The sequence below is a fragment of the Arachis hypogaea genome, chromosome 3 (genome assembly GCF_003086295.3).
Source record: "Arachis hypogaea cultivar Tifrunner chromosome 3, arahy.Tifrunner.gnm2.J5K5, whole genome shotgun sequence".
Classification (NCBI taxonomy): Eukaryota; Viridiplantae; Streptophyta; class Magnoliopsida; order Fabales; family Fabaceae; genus Arachis; species Arachis hypogaea.
This window is the reverse complement of record NC_092038.1, coordinates 7,640,508-7,654,970: the sequence shown is the minus strand read 5'-3', so window position 1 is coordinate 7,654,970 and position 14,463 is coordinate 7,640,508. Positions and strand designations below refer to the sequence as shown.

General features: G+C 37.5%; 1 protein-coding gene across 1 annotated transcript; it reads left to right on the top strand.

Annotated features, from left to right (window-relative positions):
* Positions 1–1,741: 1,741 nt before the first annotated feature.
* On the top strand, positions 1,742–4,245 carry LOC112772339 (uncharacterized). Its single transcript, XM_025817269.1, has 2 exons — positions 1,742–2,354; positions 2,435–4,245. Exons 1-2 carry the CDS (start codon positions 1,742–1,744, stop codon positions 4,243–4,245), a joined length of 2,424 nt encoding a protein of 807 aa, XP_025673054.1.
* The last annotated feature ends 10,218 nt before the right edge of the window (positions 4,246–14,463 follow it).

Genomic DNA, 14,463 nt, shown 5'->3' with positions numbered 1-14,463 from the left:
TAAGTACTTTTTAGCTTCCTTTTTGACAAAATAAAACATAGCAAATTAATTAATTTAATTCATTATTAATTCACCTGCTGTTGGCTTTTTTCATTAAGCTTGACTGCAAAGTTGGAAGATGGATGATACTATCATAGATGATACTATTTACATGTGGTTCTCCCTTTAAGCCTTTTTTGAAATAAAATGAGTACAATGCATTAGAAAAAAATATTACAATAATAATAATAAAAGTGAAAGCACTAATATTATATAGTTATTCGTTGAGCCACCATAAGCTCTGATACTATTTGTTGGGCTTTGAAGTTGTTCAAATTAGATTTATTTATAAGCTCCTGAAAAATAAGTTCAGCTATATGATTTTATCTAGTACAAGACAAAGAAGCATGCCAGCTATATGATTTTATCTAGTACAAGACAAAGAAGCATGCCAACAATAAGAGATAGAAAAAAGGGATAAATCCTGGCTCATCCTGAAGTCATTCTCTTAACGAAAGCAAGCAACCTTCAATTTGAAAGAGAGGTACTTAAAAAAGACCCATGAATGTGTAAATGATTTGTTTTGTTGTGTAATTATTTGTGTTGGTTTCAAATACCAATACTCATGTGAGAACAGTGAAAACAACGTTCATGGATGGATTAGCTTTCAGCCTGATAAATTCGTGGGTTTCTGGATGATTACTCCTTCCAATAAATTTCGCAATGGTGGCCCCATCAAGCAAGACCTCACTTCTCACGTAGGCCCCTTCACTCTTTCCATGTTTGTCAGTACTCAATATGTCGGCAAAGAAGTAACCATGTCTTTCCAACAAGGCGACACTTATAAAAAAGTTTTTGGACCTGTTTTTATCTACCTTAATTCTACTTCAATCTCCGATCATCCCTTCTCTCTCTAGTTAGATGCTATTAACAGTTTTTCTCTTACTTTAATTTCTCACAATGAAATTAATTACAATAATTAATAATTTATTTTTTTATTCTTTGATAATTGTTATTAACTCTCCAAAAAAGTCAAAGTCTGGCCTTACAATTTTTTACTATTACTAAATTACTTGCCACCTGACCAACGAGGAATAGTGTTTATTTTTCATATGTTTATTTTTCTACTTAATTTCACACGATGACCTATATAAAATGTAGCAGGTGCGTTAAGGGTGGGAGATATCTTCTTTTCTGACAAAAATAAAACTTAGCAAATTAATTAATTTAGTTCATTATTAATTCACCAGCAGCTGGCTTTTTTCATTAAACTTGATTCGAAAATCAGAAGATGATGTTGTCTGCATGCTGTGGCTCATTAATTTTAATATGGAAAACATGTTGGTGATTTGGAAAAATATGGAGCAAGTGTGTGTATTACACAGAGATGGGCGTGTCAGATGAAAAGCACAGCACGCAGGGGGCGTGGTGCATACATCACGTGGGGGGCGTGGAAGCTAGGTGGCAAGCTGTGGTTGAGCCACCTAGGCAGCACGCAGGGGGCGTGCTGAGTCAGCACGCAGGGGGCGTGCTGACGTGGCGAAATCTGATTGGCCCGTTGCTGCACCACGTGGGGGGCGTGCTGCGTCAGCACGCCGGTGGCGTGCTGACGTGGCGGAAGGTGATTGGTCCACGTGTGAACCACGTGGGGGGCGTGGTAAGTTCACCGCTCTATATAAGGTAGAGCTCGATAGTGTTTTCCATACTGAGTGAGTGAGATTTGAGTGTGTTGTGAGGATTCTTTGATGTTGTAGTTGGTGTAATGGAGGACACCGCAAATTTGGTGGTGTATCGTAATGGTGAGATAATACGTAATACTCATGAGGGAGTGAGGTTTGTGTCACAAAATTCGTTTTCGTTTGTGGTTCCATGCACGATGACGTTAATGGAGCTGCAGAACGGGCTATGTCAGAGCATGGAGAATGGTACGTTAATGAGAGTGAGCAGAATTCTGTACCGAAATCCGGTTGTGGTTTTTGGTGGCCTAATACAGTTTGATACCATTCCGATCACGGATGAGGCGAGTATGCAGAATATGTTTGAAATTCACCGGCAGACTTATATGAGACACCCACAGATTGAGTTGTACGTTGAGTTTGAAGCTGAAGAGGCAGTAGCGGTCCAAAATGATATAGATGTAAATGATGATATAGCTGCAGTGTACGAAGGTATGAATAGTGACAGCGAAGAGGACTTCGAAGCCACTTATGAAGCCGGCGATGAAGATGAGGATGGTGATGTGGGAGTTGAGGCAGCAGTGGAGAATGTAGTGGTTCGTCCCTCGAGCAGTCAACCGATGGGCGTTCCACCTTTTATGTGTGAGTTGGATCTCGACGCCATGCATGCCCCCGAGTTTCCGGAATATGCAAACAGAGGTACGTGTTGACTAAATACGAAGTTTTTGTTACTTTATACCTTGGAGTGTGCAATAAACGATGATTTCGGCTTTCTGTAGGTATTGCTGATCCTGAGGACGGAGAGTTCCGAATTGGAATGGAATTCAGCTCTAGAAAGTCGGTCGTTGCAGCAATTAGAAGTTTTACTATATCTAGAGGAGTTGACTATGATGTGTTTGAGTCTGAGCCACAGACGTTCTATGCAAAATGCAAGATGTACGGGCGTGGATGTGACTGGCTTATCCGAGCCAGCTTGATACGGAGAAAAGGTTGTTGGGAGATACGCAGATACAACGGTAGGCACACGTGCACCATCGGAACGATTTCACAAGATCATTCCAAGTTGGACTCAGATACAGTTGCTGAGGCTATAAGGCCGTTGGTCGAGTCAGACCCGTCCATCAAGGTGAAATCCATAATTGCGGAAGTCCAGTCAAGGTTCAACTATACCATCAGTTATCGAAAGGCTTGGTTGGCAAAGCAGAAGTCAGTTGCGCTCGTTTTCGGTGATTGGGAGGAATCTTACCAAGCATTGCCGTGGTGGCTCTCGGTCATGGTGCAGAAGATTCCTGGTTCAGTTGTCCAAATAGAAACACGACCACTCTACAACGGGAACGAGGAGGCACAAGGTGTAAAAATACTTCATCGTGTATTTTGGAGTTTCAATCCATGCATTAGGGCATTCAGGCATTGCAAACCCCTGGTTCAGGTTGACGGCACACACCTATACGGAAAATACAAAGGTACACTTCTAGTCGCTGTTGCACAAGATGGGAACCAGAACATTGTGCCTATCGCCTTTGCCTTGGTGGAAGGTGAGACAGCTGATGCGTGGCACTTCTTCCTCAGGAATCTGCGAACGTATGTTGTTAGAAAAGACGGTGTGGGTATGATCTCAGACCGGCATGAGTCAATACGGGCAGCAGTTAATCGTTCCGGTGGTGACTGGCAACCTCCAAGAGCATGGTGGATGTTTTGTATAAGACACATCGGCAGTAACTTCTTAAGGGCATTCAAAGTCCCTCACTTGCAGAAGCTTGTTGTCAATATAGGGTATTCAAGAACGGTGGAGGAGTACAATATCAACTATAAGAGGTTGGAGGAGCGAGGCGAGGCATATGCCAGGTGGTGCGATGCCATCGGACTCAGACATTGGGTATTGGCATTCGACGAGGGACATCGATGGGGCCATATGACAACAAACCTTGTGGAGTGTATTAACTCAGTGTTGAAGGGTGCCCGTAATCTACCTGTGTTGGCGCTGGTCCGAGCAACATATTATAGGTTAAATGAACTCTTTACGCGAAAGAGTGCGGAGTCTCACGAACGCAAGCGTGCTGGATTTACGTACTCCGCATTTGCGCAACAGCGGATAGAAGCAAGTATGCAACAGGCTGGGAACATAGTTGTGCACCGCTTTGATAGAAGAAATGAGGTGTTTGAGGTGCACGAAATGAGTACTGGAAAGGTGTTAGTTGTTGATCTAGCGCGACGGACGTGTGACTGTGGGCACTTTCAGGTTGAACGAATACCATGTCGCCATGTTATTGCTTGCTGTGCTAACCAGCGGCTTGATTGGCAGTTGTATGTGCATGATGTGTACAAGATGACGGAAGTTCGTAAGGTTTATAGGTTTGAGTTCACACCCTTAGGAGATCCTGAGACATGGCCTGCTTATGAGGGACCCACATTGGTCGCTAATCCCGCACTGAGGCGAACGTCTAAAGGCAGGCCCAAACTGACCCGATACCTGAATGAAATGGACTCACGTGACATGCGTGGTCCTCGGATATGCCGTCTCTGTGGTGCTCAGGGTCATAGTCGGAGTAGGTGTCCGCAGCGTGCTGGACCGAGTGGTGCTGGTTCATAGTTTAGATTACTCATGTTTGTACTTTTTAATTTGCATTTCGTCAGTTAGTGCTTTTATTATCATTCGTGTTTGTACTTTTTTATTTGTATTTTTCAAATGAAGTCTATCCATTGATATCTAAATGTCTGCTTAATATTGTCATTAACTGATTTCCTTAAGTTAATATACAAAAAAGGGAACTACAGGTTACATAAGTTACCAAAGCAAACATTAAACACGAATTACATTAACTTAACTCTTAAAATAAAATCTAGATAACCTAAATCGAAGCTCACTTCTTTCCACCAAAGTACCTCAGTCCCTTACCCATAATGCCCAGACTGAACCGCGATGGAGTATACCTATCAGGTGGATTTCGCTCCGTCCGTAGGTCATATGGGTGACCTCGAACTGAGTCATCCACCCCCGGAGCTCCCGAACCACCTGCCTCTGTCGGAGCGGCCGAACCACCTGCATCTGTCGGAGCGGATGATCCAGGATTGAACGTGTCAACAACTGTGTATGCCCGCTGACGATGCATAAAACCACTATCACATGATGCACTTGCTGACGTGCGGTCGGAAGTACGACCCTGCAAACCATGAGCCGTATCTACTGATGCCCTACGTGGATCAGCTGATGCCGACAGTGAAGGGATACCACTAAAATCTGACCAGCCACCCAAACCAGCCTCTCCGCCACTGGAGAAGTCAAACCAATCTGTACCGGAAGGAATGGTAAGTATGGGATCATGATGAGAGCCAGACGGACCGTGGTCACTATGCTGAGAATGGTGGCTGCTCTGAGCGTGGGGGGTGTGCTCAGAGTGCTGAGAGTGGTGACTGGCCTGAGAGTGATGGCTACCATGACTGTAGGCCGGTGGCTGTGGTATATAATAAGGAATCGGCTCAAACACTGCATGCTGCGGGGCAGGTGGCTGTGGTATATAATAAGGAATCGGCTCAAACACTGCATGCTGTGGGGGAGGTGGCTGTGGGGCAGGTGGCTGTGGCTGATGAGGAACGTAGGCCGTCAATCTCAACAGATGTCCGTAGGAGCGTACGTACCAATCCCGATACTCTACCGTCGGGAAAAAATCCCAGGTCGGAAGGGGGTGCCGATCCCGCAATCGACTGTGTCGCCTGTTGGCCCACTCCTCTATCCATGCCCCATGCAAAACTGTCCAATCATGTAGCTGCACTCCACGTAGAACGACGCAATGCTGATCAACTGGAATATCTCTTGCTGCCCGCGGAGGAGGTTGTGCATATCCATACTGACGCATCACTCGGTCCGCAGGGTGCCACTCGACACACTCGAATGACAACAACGGAGCAACGATGTCACACACCTCAAGATGGGGATATAACTCGTCCGGAACGATCAATCCGTGATACGGCCGCCACTCAAACTGCCACAGTATTATTGGCATATTAGAACCCTAACAATAATGGATTGAAAAACGGAACAGCTAAAATATAACTATTTACCTCTTCCATGTAGTCTATGTCATGCCTGAATGTCTCTACGGTCTTGGATAACCACGCAGTAGTCCGTTCCGAATGACTCCACCTGACACATTATTAATCGAAAAAATTTAAATAAAACACCATAAGTCAAACATGCATCATGAATATAATAGAAGACTAAAATAAGACTTATTACCTCCTGACAACTGGTATCTCGGCGGGTGGAAGGGTTTGTCTCGGTACGGGAGCAAGACACGGCATTCGCTCCCATGCCCAAACAAACAATAGATTCAGAGGGCCATCCATCTCCTTAGTATCATACCGTGATGCACGGCATAGTGCTCTGTAAAGATGAGCGAGACAAGCTGACCCCCAACTGTAAGTATGGATCTGCTCGAAATCGCGAAGCAATGGTAAATACTTCGCATGGGCATATGCGGTCGACTTGTCCGTGAATAGGGTCGACCCTAACAAACAGAAGATATGACATCTGACGTATCTCCTGATGGACTCCTCAGTATCCAACGGCTCTGCATCTCTAATACGTCGAACCCAAGCCAACTTGATATAGGACTTCGCATTATGACTGACTGATGGCTCATGACCGAATATCGCTATGCCCTGACTCTGAACAAACTCGCTGCTACTATCTGTCCATCCACTGACAGGCTCTCCATCAATGGGTAGGCCGAATATATGAGCAACGTCCTCTAATGTCACTGTAACTTCACCGATTGGCAATACAAAGCTATGGGTTTCAGGCCTCCACCTTTCAACCAGAGCAGCTAACATGAGGTGAAATCCTCTTATGACTCCAATTCTGGAGACGTGGTAGAATCCCGTGGCGCGTAAGTGGTTCTCCACCATCGGATCCCACGTCTGTGGTGGATCCAGTTTACACACCAACAAATTCCTGTTAGGCTGCATTAACAAAATTACATGTTACATTAATTAAATAATAATCCTTATAATATTATAATATACATTCACATATTTATACGAGAACAATATTAAACAATATAAAATTATTATATAATATAATATTATTATTATAAAAATAATTATCTTCTTAAATATAATATATATATATATATATATGTATGTATATAATATACGATAACAATATTATTATTAAATTTATATATTATATTATACGATAACAATAATATAATAATATATATTATACGATAACAATAATATAATAATATATATATGTATTATACGATAATAATTCATACTATTATATAATATATTATTATTTTTAATACATTTTACATATTTAGTTTATTATAATATTTACTTACTAAATTTTTTAATAACGATACAGTATAATATAATTTAGTGTTTATTTACTTACTAAATATATTATTATTATTATTATTATTATTATTTTATAAAAAAAATTATTATATTCTTAAAATATTTAAAAATATACAGAATAATATTCTCAGTACCAAAATATATATGTATCATAAAAAAAATACATAAAAAATAAAATAATTTAAATACATCAAAAAAAAATTTATTTACTTACATAAATAGGATGATCGAGATAGTTGATAATATGTTCTTCAGGGGCTAGATAATTACGTACCATTTTTTTTCTAATCCTTTAAACTAATACTCTTTTTATTTCCACACATAAACTTAACTCACTACTACTTACTATACCCTCCTTACTAATACAACCAAACTCACTTCTTTCTCTCCTTCTCCCGTGTATCTCTTTTCTTTCAGGTATGATTTTATGAAGTGTTGGAGAAGAAGCCCGTCCTGCATGCATATATATATACATGGAGCAATGGTAGCGCTGGTTCCCGGGGTAGGGGGCTGTCTCCTGCATGCAGACAGGACTGCAACACGCCCCCCGCGTGGTGCTGCATTGGGACTCCGCAACGCTAACACCCCTGACGTACCACGCCCCCGGCGTGATGAGTCACCACGCCCCTGGCGTGCTGCCACCTCAGCCACCACGTCCCCGGCGTGCTGCCACCTCGGCTATCCACCTCAGCCACCACGCCCCTGGCGTGCTGCCACCTGCCACTCCTGCTAAGCCACCACGCCCCCGGCGTGCTGCCACCTGTTTCTCCCGCTCAGCCACCACGCCCCCGGCGTGTTGAAGGTGAGCTCCACCCTCCGGTAATTCCCCTCCTTGGCCAATATTGGGCCAATTCACCAACACTTCCTCCATACAAAAAATAATTTCCGCGCATGCTGTTGCTCCCACTTAAACTTTTTCTGAAATGAAAAGAGTACAGTGCATTAAAAAAATGTTACAACAACAACAACAATAATAATAATAATAAAATTTAATGCATTAATATTATATAGCTTTTGTTGGGCCACCATCGGCTCTGATACCACTTGTTTGCATAAAATTGATTTTGCAAACTTGATTTTGATAAAAAATAAGTTTGTATTAAAGTTATTTATGTTTGAAAATTTTTGTATCAAAATAGACTATAATAAAATAAATGTTGTTTGGATTACACTATTCAAAATCACTTTTAGATAAAAAAATTATTAAAATAGACATCAACTTAAATAATTTTTTTATATTATCTAATCATTTTAATTTAGATATTTGAATAGAATTTTTTAGATAATTTTATAATAATTAATATTTATTTACTAAAATAAAAATAACATATAAAATAGACAAAATATATTTTTAAATAAAATTAAAAAAATATACATTTTTTATATTGTAATTCTTTTTCAATCCAGAGATCTTTGCTTTAACTTTTAGGACCAATGTTTTTGACTTAGTTTATTTGTTTTTCATCTCTTATAATTATTACTTATATTTATAAAAAAAAGAGAGAGAATGTATGGTATGTTTTTAAGTTATGATGACTATCAGGGAATTGTAATATATGAACTGATTTGTTTGATATTAATTAATCTTACATTATGACTAAGATTAATGATTTAATTTTTTTGTGCTATCTTTGTAAAGATGATTTGCACGACTTAATTTATGAATTTTTATAATAATCTGAAAATACATTTGATTAGATGTTTGAAAAACATTTAATACTATCAATGCATTAATTATTAAATAAACATGTTTTATAATTTTATATTGAAAAAGTATGAGAAGCCAATATAATTAATGTATAATGTATACAATGAGGATATTTTTGTAATTAAAACTAAATGATAAATAAATAAATTAATTATTATTTATTTGCAATTTTAAATTCAACCCAAATAAAAATTCCATACCGAAAACAATGCAAACTTGAAAACTGCCAATCCTCTCTCCCATTTGCATGGATTTGTTTCTCGGATAATCTCATCTTCTCTCAACGGTGCCACTCTGCAACCCGCAACAGCCGCCATCGCACATAGCCTCAGGAAACGCCGTCATGCACACCGCGAAGGACCGAGCAACACCGTCGCACAGTATAACTGCCTTCCTCTCTCCCGTGTGAACGGAATTGCTCTTCCCCAGTCTCATCTTCTCTCACCGTCCTGCGCCGCCACCCACAACATGAACAATTCCCAGTTCCTCTTTCTTTGTGTGTGTGTTGAAATTTCCCTCTTTGTGTGTGTTGAAATTTCCCTTTTTCCCTTATTTGAGTCGTGAATTTCTTTGGGTATGATTAGTTTAATGCAAAATAATTTATCTTTTTAATTTATTGATTTTGATTGAAAAATGTTGATGCTTCTGGAGATTGGCATCTAGCTGCTGAAACAGTGCATGTGTATGATTGTGTGTAAAGATGTATTAGGTAACAAATATACAAAATAACAATTTTGATGCATTCTAATTCTTCACTGAATAATTATTTCTTGATAAGATTATGTTATTTGTGCAAGGAAATAAGATTTTTACATTCTTGAAAAAAACAGAAAAAGAAATTGATTTATTAATCAGATTTGTTATTTTTATTGCTGCTTCTTTTAAGATAGTTTGGGTTGCTTGCCAGTTGCTATTATTGGACTTGGTATTTGTTTAAGCATGTCAGTGGCGATGAGAAATAAACCTCTTGAAAGAGAAAGAGAAACTATTGCCATCATATGATATGTTTTAAAATTCACTGTTTCTTTTTAATGGAGTCGCTGAAATCAGTGTAGTGTGCATATATAATGCATATGTAATAGTGGCTAGTTGCATATTATATGCTTAACCTGTCCTAGAATTGCAATTAGACGGATAAAATTTTGGAATTGTTATTTGGTATTTTTTGCATATCTTTAGAATTTAATATCTTTCAATTTATTTTGTTGTTATATTTGGTATATTTTCATCTAAATATAGGGATGACTGTGTTGAGGTCACTTAATGTTTTAAATACAGGAGCTACTAGTGAAAATGTTACTCTTTCTTCTTCAAGTCCAAGAGTTTTGAGAATTGGGGTGCTGTTTATTTTGAAATCTGTCATTGAAAGATCAGTAAAAACTACAGCCACCTTTTGGCCACAATAGACATAGTTCAATTAGTAAAATAGTCTAGATGTTCATTTTACGAAGACAGATTGAAAGCTCAATAAAAAGTTACATAGAGATTGAGATACATCATATACTATACTTTAAGCCATTTAAAATAAGACGGATGTTCATTTTACTATAATTACGGATGATTTTATCCATTCTAAAGTGGATGGTTATTTTGGGTATACTGTTTGTAGTACAATTTATTACCCTATTGTGTTAATATAAACAAAAAAATTAAAAGAAAACTGAAATAGGCTAGATGTTCGTTTTACTAGGTAGACTGATGGTTATTTTCATTCTAATTTGGGTGTTTAATTAATTTGGATTGAATTTAACATATTTTTGCCTGATTAGAAGGCTTTGTTAAAAATATTGTGTGCATGGAGTCTATTATAATTTGAAATTTTAAACTAAGGCGAATGTTCATTTTAGTATAATTGTAGATGGTTCTTTTCATTCTAAAGTGGATGATTACTTTGGGTATATCATTTGTAGTATAATTTATGATCCTATTGTGTTGATGTAAACAAAAAATTAAAAGAGAAACTAAAATAGGCCGGGTGTTCATTTTTTAACTCATATTGAGCTAAATAAACAAAGGTTGCGAGAACCGGACCGATCAATAAACCGGTAAGGTCACTGGTTTAATAGTTTACTGGTTCGACCAGGGTTCAACCGGAGTTCAACCGGTTTAATTAAATATTAATTAAATTTATTAAAAAATTTATATATAATTTTAAATATATAAATTCAATAATTTCTAACTTAATAAAATTAAAAATTTCACAATTTTAGATGATAAATTATTCATAATTTAATATTAGAAGTTCACAAACAACAGATTATTAGTATACAAGGGTAAGTATAAATATCACATCTTAATTGTTATTAGTATCTATTACAAAGAATATAATAAAAATCAAACAGTTGCAAAAAAGGTTAACCAAAAAATTGTTTAGATTAGCATTCTTTCAATGTACTGTTCTTGCAACCAAATCTGACACCACCAAGTTGATTCTTCCTTAGATTTCGACAAAATGGAAAACTGGCCTCTTATTCTGGTGGGCAACAGGCTGTGTTTTCCTACTAGGAGGAGAAAAGATTTTTTCCACTAACAAGAATCAATGGCATAATCAAGTGCACAAAAGATATGTATCATTCAAATGAGCAAAGGTTCAAACACCTTCAGTGCATTATGTAAGTGTAAGTTATCAATTATTAATAATCATCTGGTGGCTGTTGACCACTTTGTGATTGTTCCATCTTTAACATACAACCAAAAAAAATCATGAACAAAATTAACTCAGGAAAAAATATTGAACAGAATCATTCAACAACTCACAACTCAGACATTCAATAAACGACTAAATTCAAAATCCAAATCCAAATCCAAATCCAAATCCAGAGAATCTAGAAACAGAAAACCTAACCAAAACAATCCAAACTTAACCTCCAAACTAAATTCAAAACCACATGAGCAGCAATCCAACTCAGAACACAATCCTAATTTAGAAGCCAGAATCTTAGAAATTGAAACTGAAGAAGCAGTGGCTTAATTATTACCAGAGACAGGGCGAAGGAGGAACGGCGGTGGCATAATAAGCTCAGAAGAGGATCATTTTGCGACGGCGAGTCCCCGAGCAGTGATTTCACGGCGAGGCTCTGGGCAGAGATTCACGGAGGAGAGATGCGCTTGAAGAAGATTGAGTAACCGTTTGCGTGACATAGAGGAGAAGAGGATCGATGACGAGGACAACGATGGCACCTTATGTCACTGCCAACGACAACGATCACAAATGCGGGCTTTACGACGAGCACAGAGACGGTGAACACAAGAGTGGCGGCGGCTGGAGGTGACAATGGCTGGTGGGGCTTCGCGACGAGCAGAGACAGTGAGGAAGAGAAGAGTGGAGGCAGCTGGGGGGCTGACGGTGGCTGGGGGGACTGACGGTGGCTAGTGGGGCGGTGGCTGGGAGCTGATGGTGGCGGCGGTGTTTTCTCTCAAAGGTTAGGCAAATTAGGGATTTGGTTGGAATGTGAGAGTGAGACAGAAAGGAGAGGGTCGGGTGTTTTGGGGGGGGTGGGGTTTTTACTTTTTTTTTTAGAGAACTGGTCTTTTGACCCGGCCGGTTCAGTCGGTTCACCGATTAACCACCGATTCGGCCGGTTTTTAAATCGATTTTTTGCAAGACGGTTTTTCGTGTCAACCGGACCGGCCATAAGACCGGTTTTCGGTTAATCCGATCGAACTGGCTGGTCCGGTTCGGTTTTCAGAACCATGAAATAAACAGTCCATTGTACATATTGTACAGATACTCCATTGACTCTCTAGCGGGATTCAAAATATTATAACAATAAACATGTTCTATAATTTTATATCATGGTGAAATTGACCAAAATTGAAACCATGCATACACTTCCCAATGTCTTATAATTTTCAATAACTTTTTTTTATAGAATTAACATTGTTACAAAATTTTATTTTTTATCATATAAATGATGATTTAAAAGAATAGAATAAATATGATTGTACGACTGTGTATATTGTTTTATACATCAAAATTAAACTCTTAAACAATTAGTGCTATTACAAAAAGAATTTTATCTTGGTAATTCAATGTGTATTTGCAATTTGCATGTGTACTCTATGTATTTCTATACGCCAATCCTATCTTTGATTTTTCTTTTCTTTTTCCTGTTTGTCTTTGTTCCACCTCATTCGAATCAATTAAGGGGGAAATTCATTACACTTCATAAACATTGGTATGTCTTACTTCTTGACAATTTGATCATTATTAAATAGTAGTAGCATATGTCAACAAAATTGCCATTTGTCAATGTTGAAGCGCATGAAACGGCTCATACACCCATGTGATGAATAGTTTAGCTCATTTGCGAAATCAACAAATAATGTTTACTTAAATCAACCACCAAAACAAAGCACACTAAATTCCAATATTTTTTTTCCCTTTAATATAACAATAGTCAAATACACTACCCTAGCCGCAAGGTATAAACAGTCAAGAATGATCGAACTTTCTATATATGAAATAATCATATTCATATAATAGATTGAGATTTGCAAGGTCCCAACTCCCATGCATATGAGAAGCTTCCCATATATTATATTCGCCCCCAAATTAAAGTTCCTACTCCATCACAAGAGGCTACACCACCAACGTCCGAACATCATACAAAGAATGTTCATTAAGCGACAACCTCATCATTGTTTCCGCGTACAATTATTTTCTGTTTGAACTTGCTTACAATATTAGGCCAAAAATAAACCTTACTTAAAAAATTGACTAAACAAATAGCTTACAATAATGAAAATAAAAAATAAAACTAACAGAATTTATTATTTTTTTGTCAATATTTTTAATTATTAGTATACTTTTTTTTTAATTTAATAATCAAACAATATATTTTTAGTTTATTTTTAAATATTACTGACTATACAGACCAAAAAATAAATATTTCTGCCTCTCTAACATTCTTCTACGATAATTGTTTTATCTTATTACATCAAAACAATAAATATTAGAGCGAGGATGAGATCATTTTCATATGAATTCAATGATTTTACATTATAACTGAAGATGATTTATCTATCTTGTGTTCTATAAATATATATTAAAATTATAAAATAAAGGCTAATTATATTTTTTTTTTGTGACCTTTTGATGATGATTTTTGGAACAATTACCTATTAATGGTAATGTCAAAAGGAAATTTTTAATTGACAAAAAATCATTTATTAACTCTACTTTTTTTTTAGATAGAGGTTGGAACTTAAATATTGTAGAAAAAAAATTCACACACAGTAAGAATACTAGAATAAATACCATTGATAGATACTATGGCAGATATTATGATAAAGATGGCGATGAAATTACAACTTCCGCATGTGGAGCTTCTTTCACCTTAGGAGAAAGTCACAAAAAAAATACAATTGACAGAATATTAAAAATCAAATCCAATAATGAAATGAAATATTAGAAAGATATAAATATTAAATAGCGTGTGTAATGTGAGAAATCAACGGCGAAGAACACCATGATCCAGCTTGCAAAATGCAAACAACAAACTGTATTATGATAACATAATTAGTATACCATATACACGCAGTCACCGCTGCTGTTCTCCCCATTCTCATTTCCTACCGCGTTAATTAAACATACTCACCACACTACCAACTATTAATAATTGTTTTAATAATTTAATTTCCTTTCACACATGTATCTTATTGTTCACAGCTACGTACTCACTCCTTTCCCAAATCCGTGTCATGCTTATTACATTTCATGATTATAATAATAATCTTGGG

Excerpts from the sequence above, each read along its gene's own strand:
- LOC112772339 (XM_025817269.1), top strand. The coding sequence starts at position 1,742 with ATGGAGGACACCGCAAATTTGGTGGTGTATCGTAATGGTGAGATAATA. Across the intron at positions 2,355-2,434 it reads TCCGGAATATGCAAACAGAG|GTATTGCTGATCCTGAGGAC; the intron begins GTACGTGTTGAC and ends GGCTTTCTGTAG.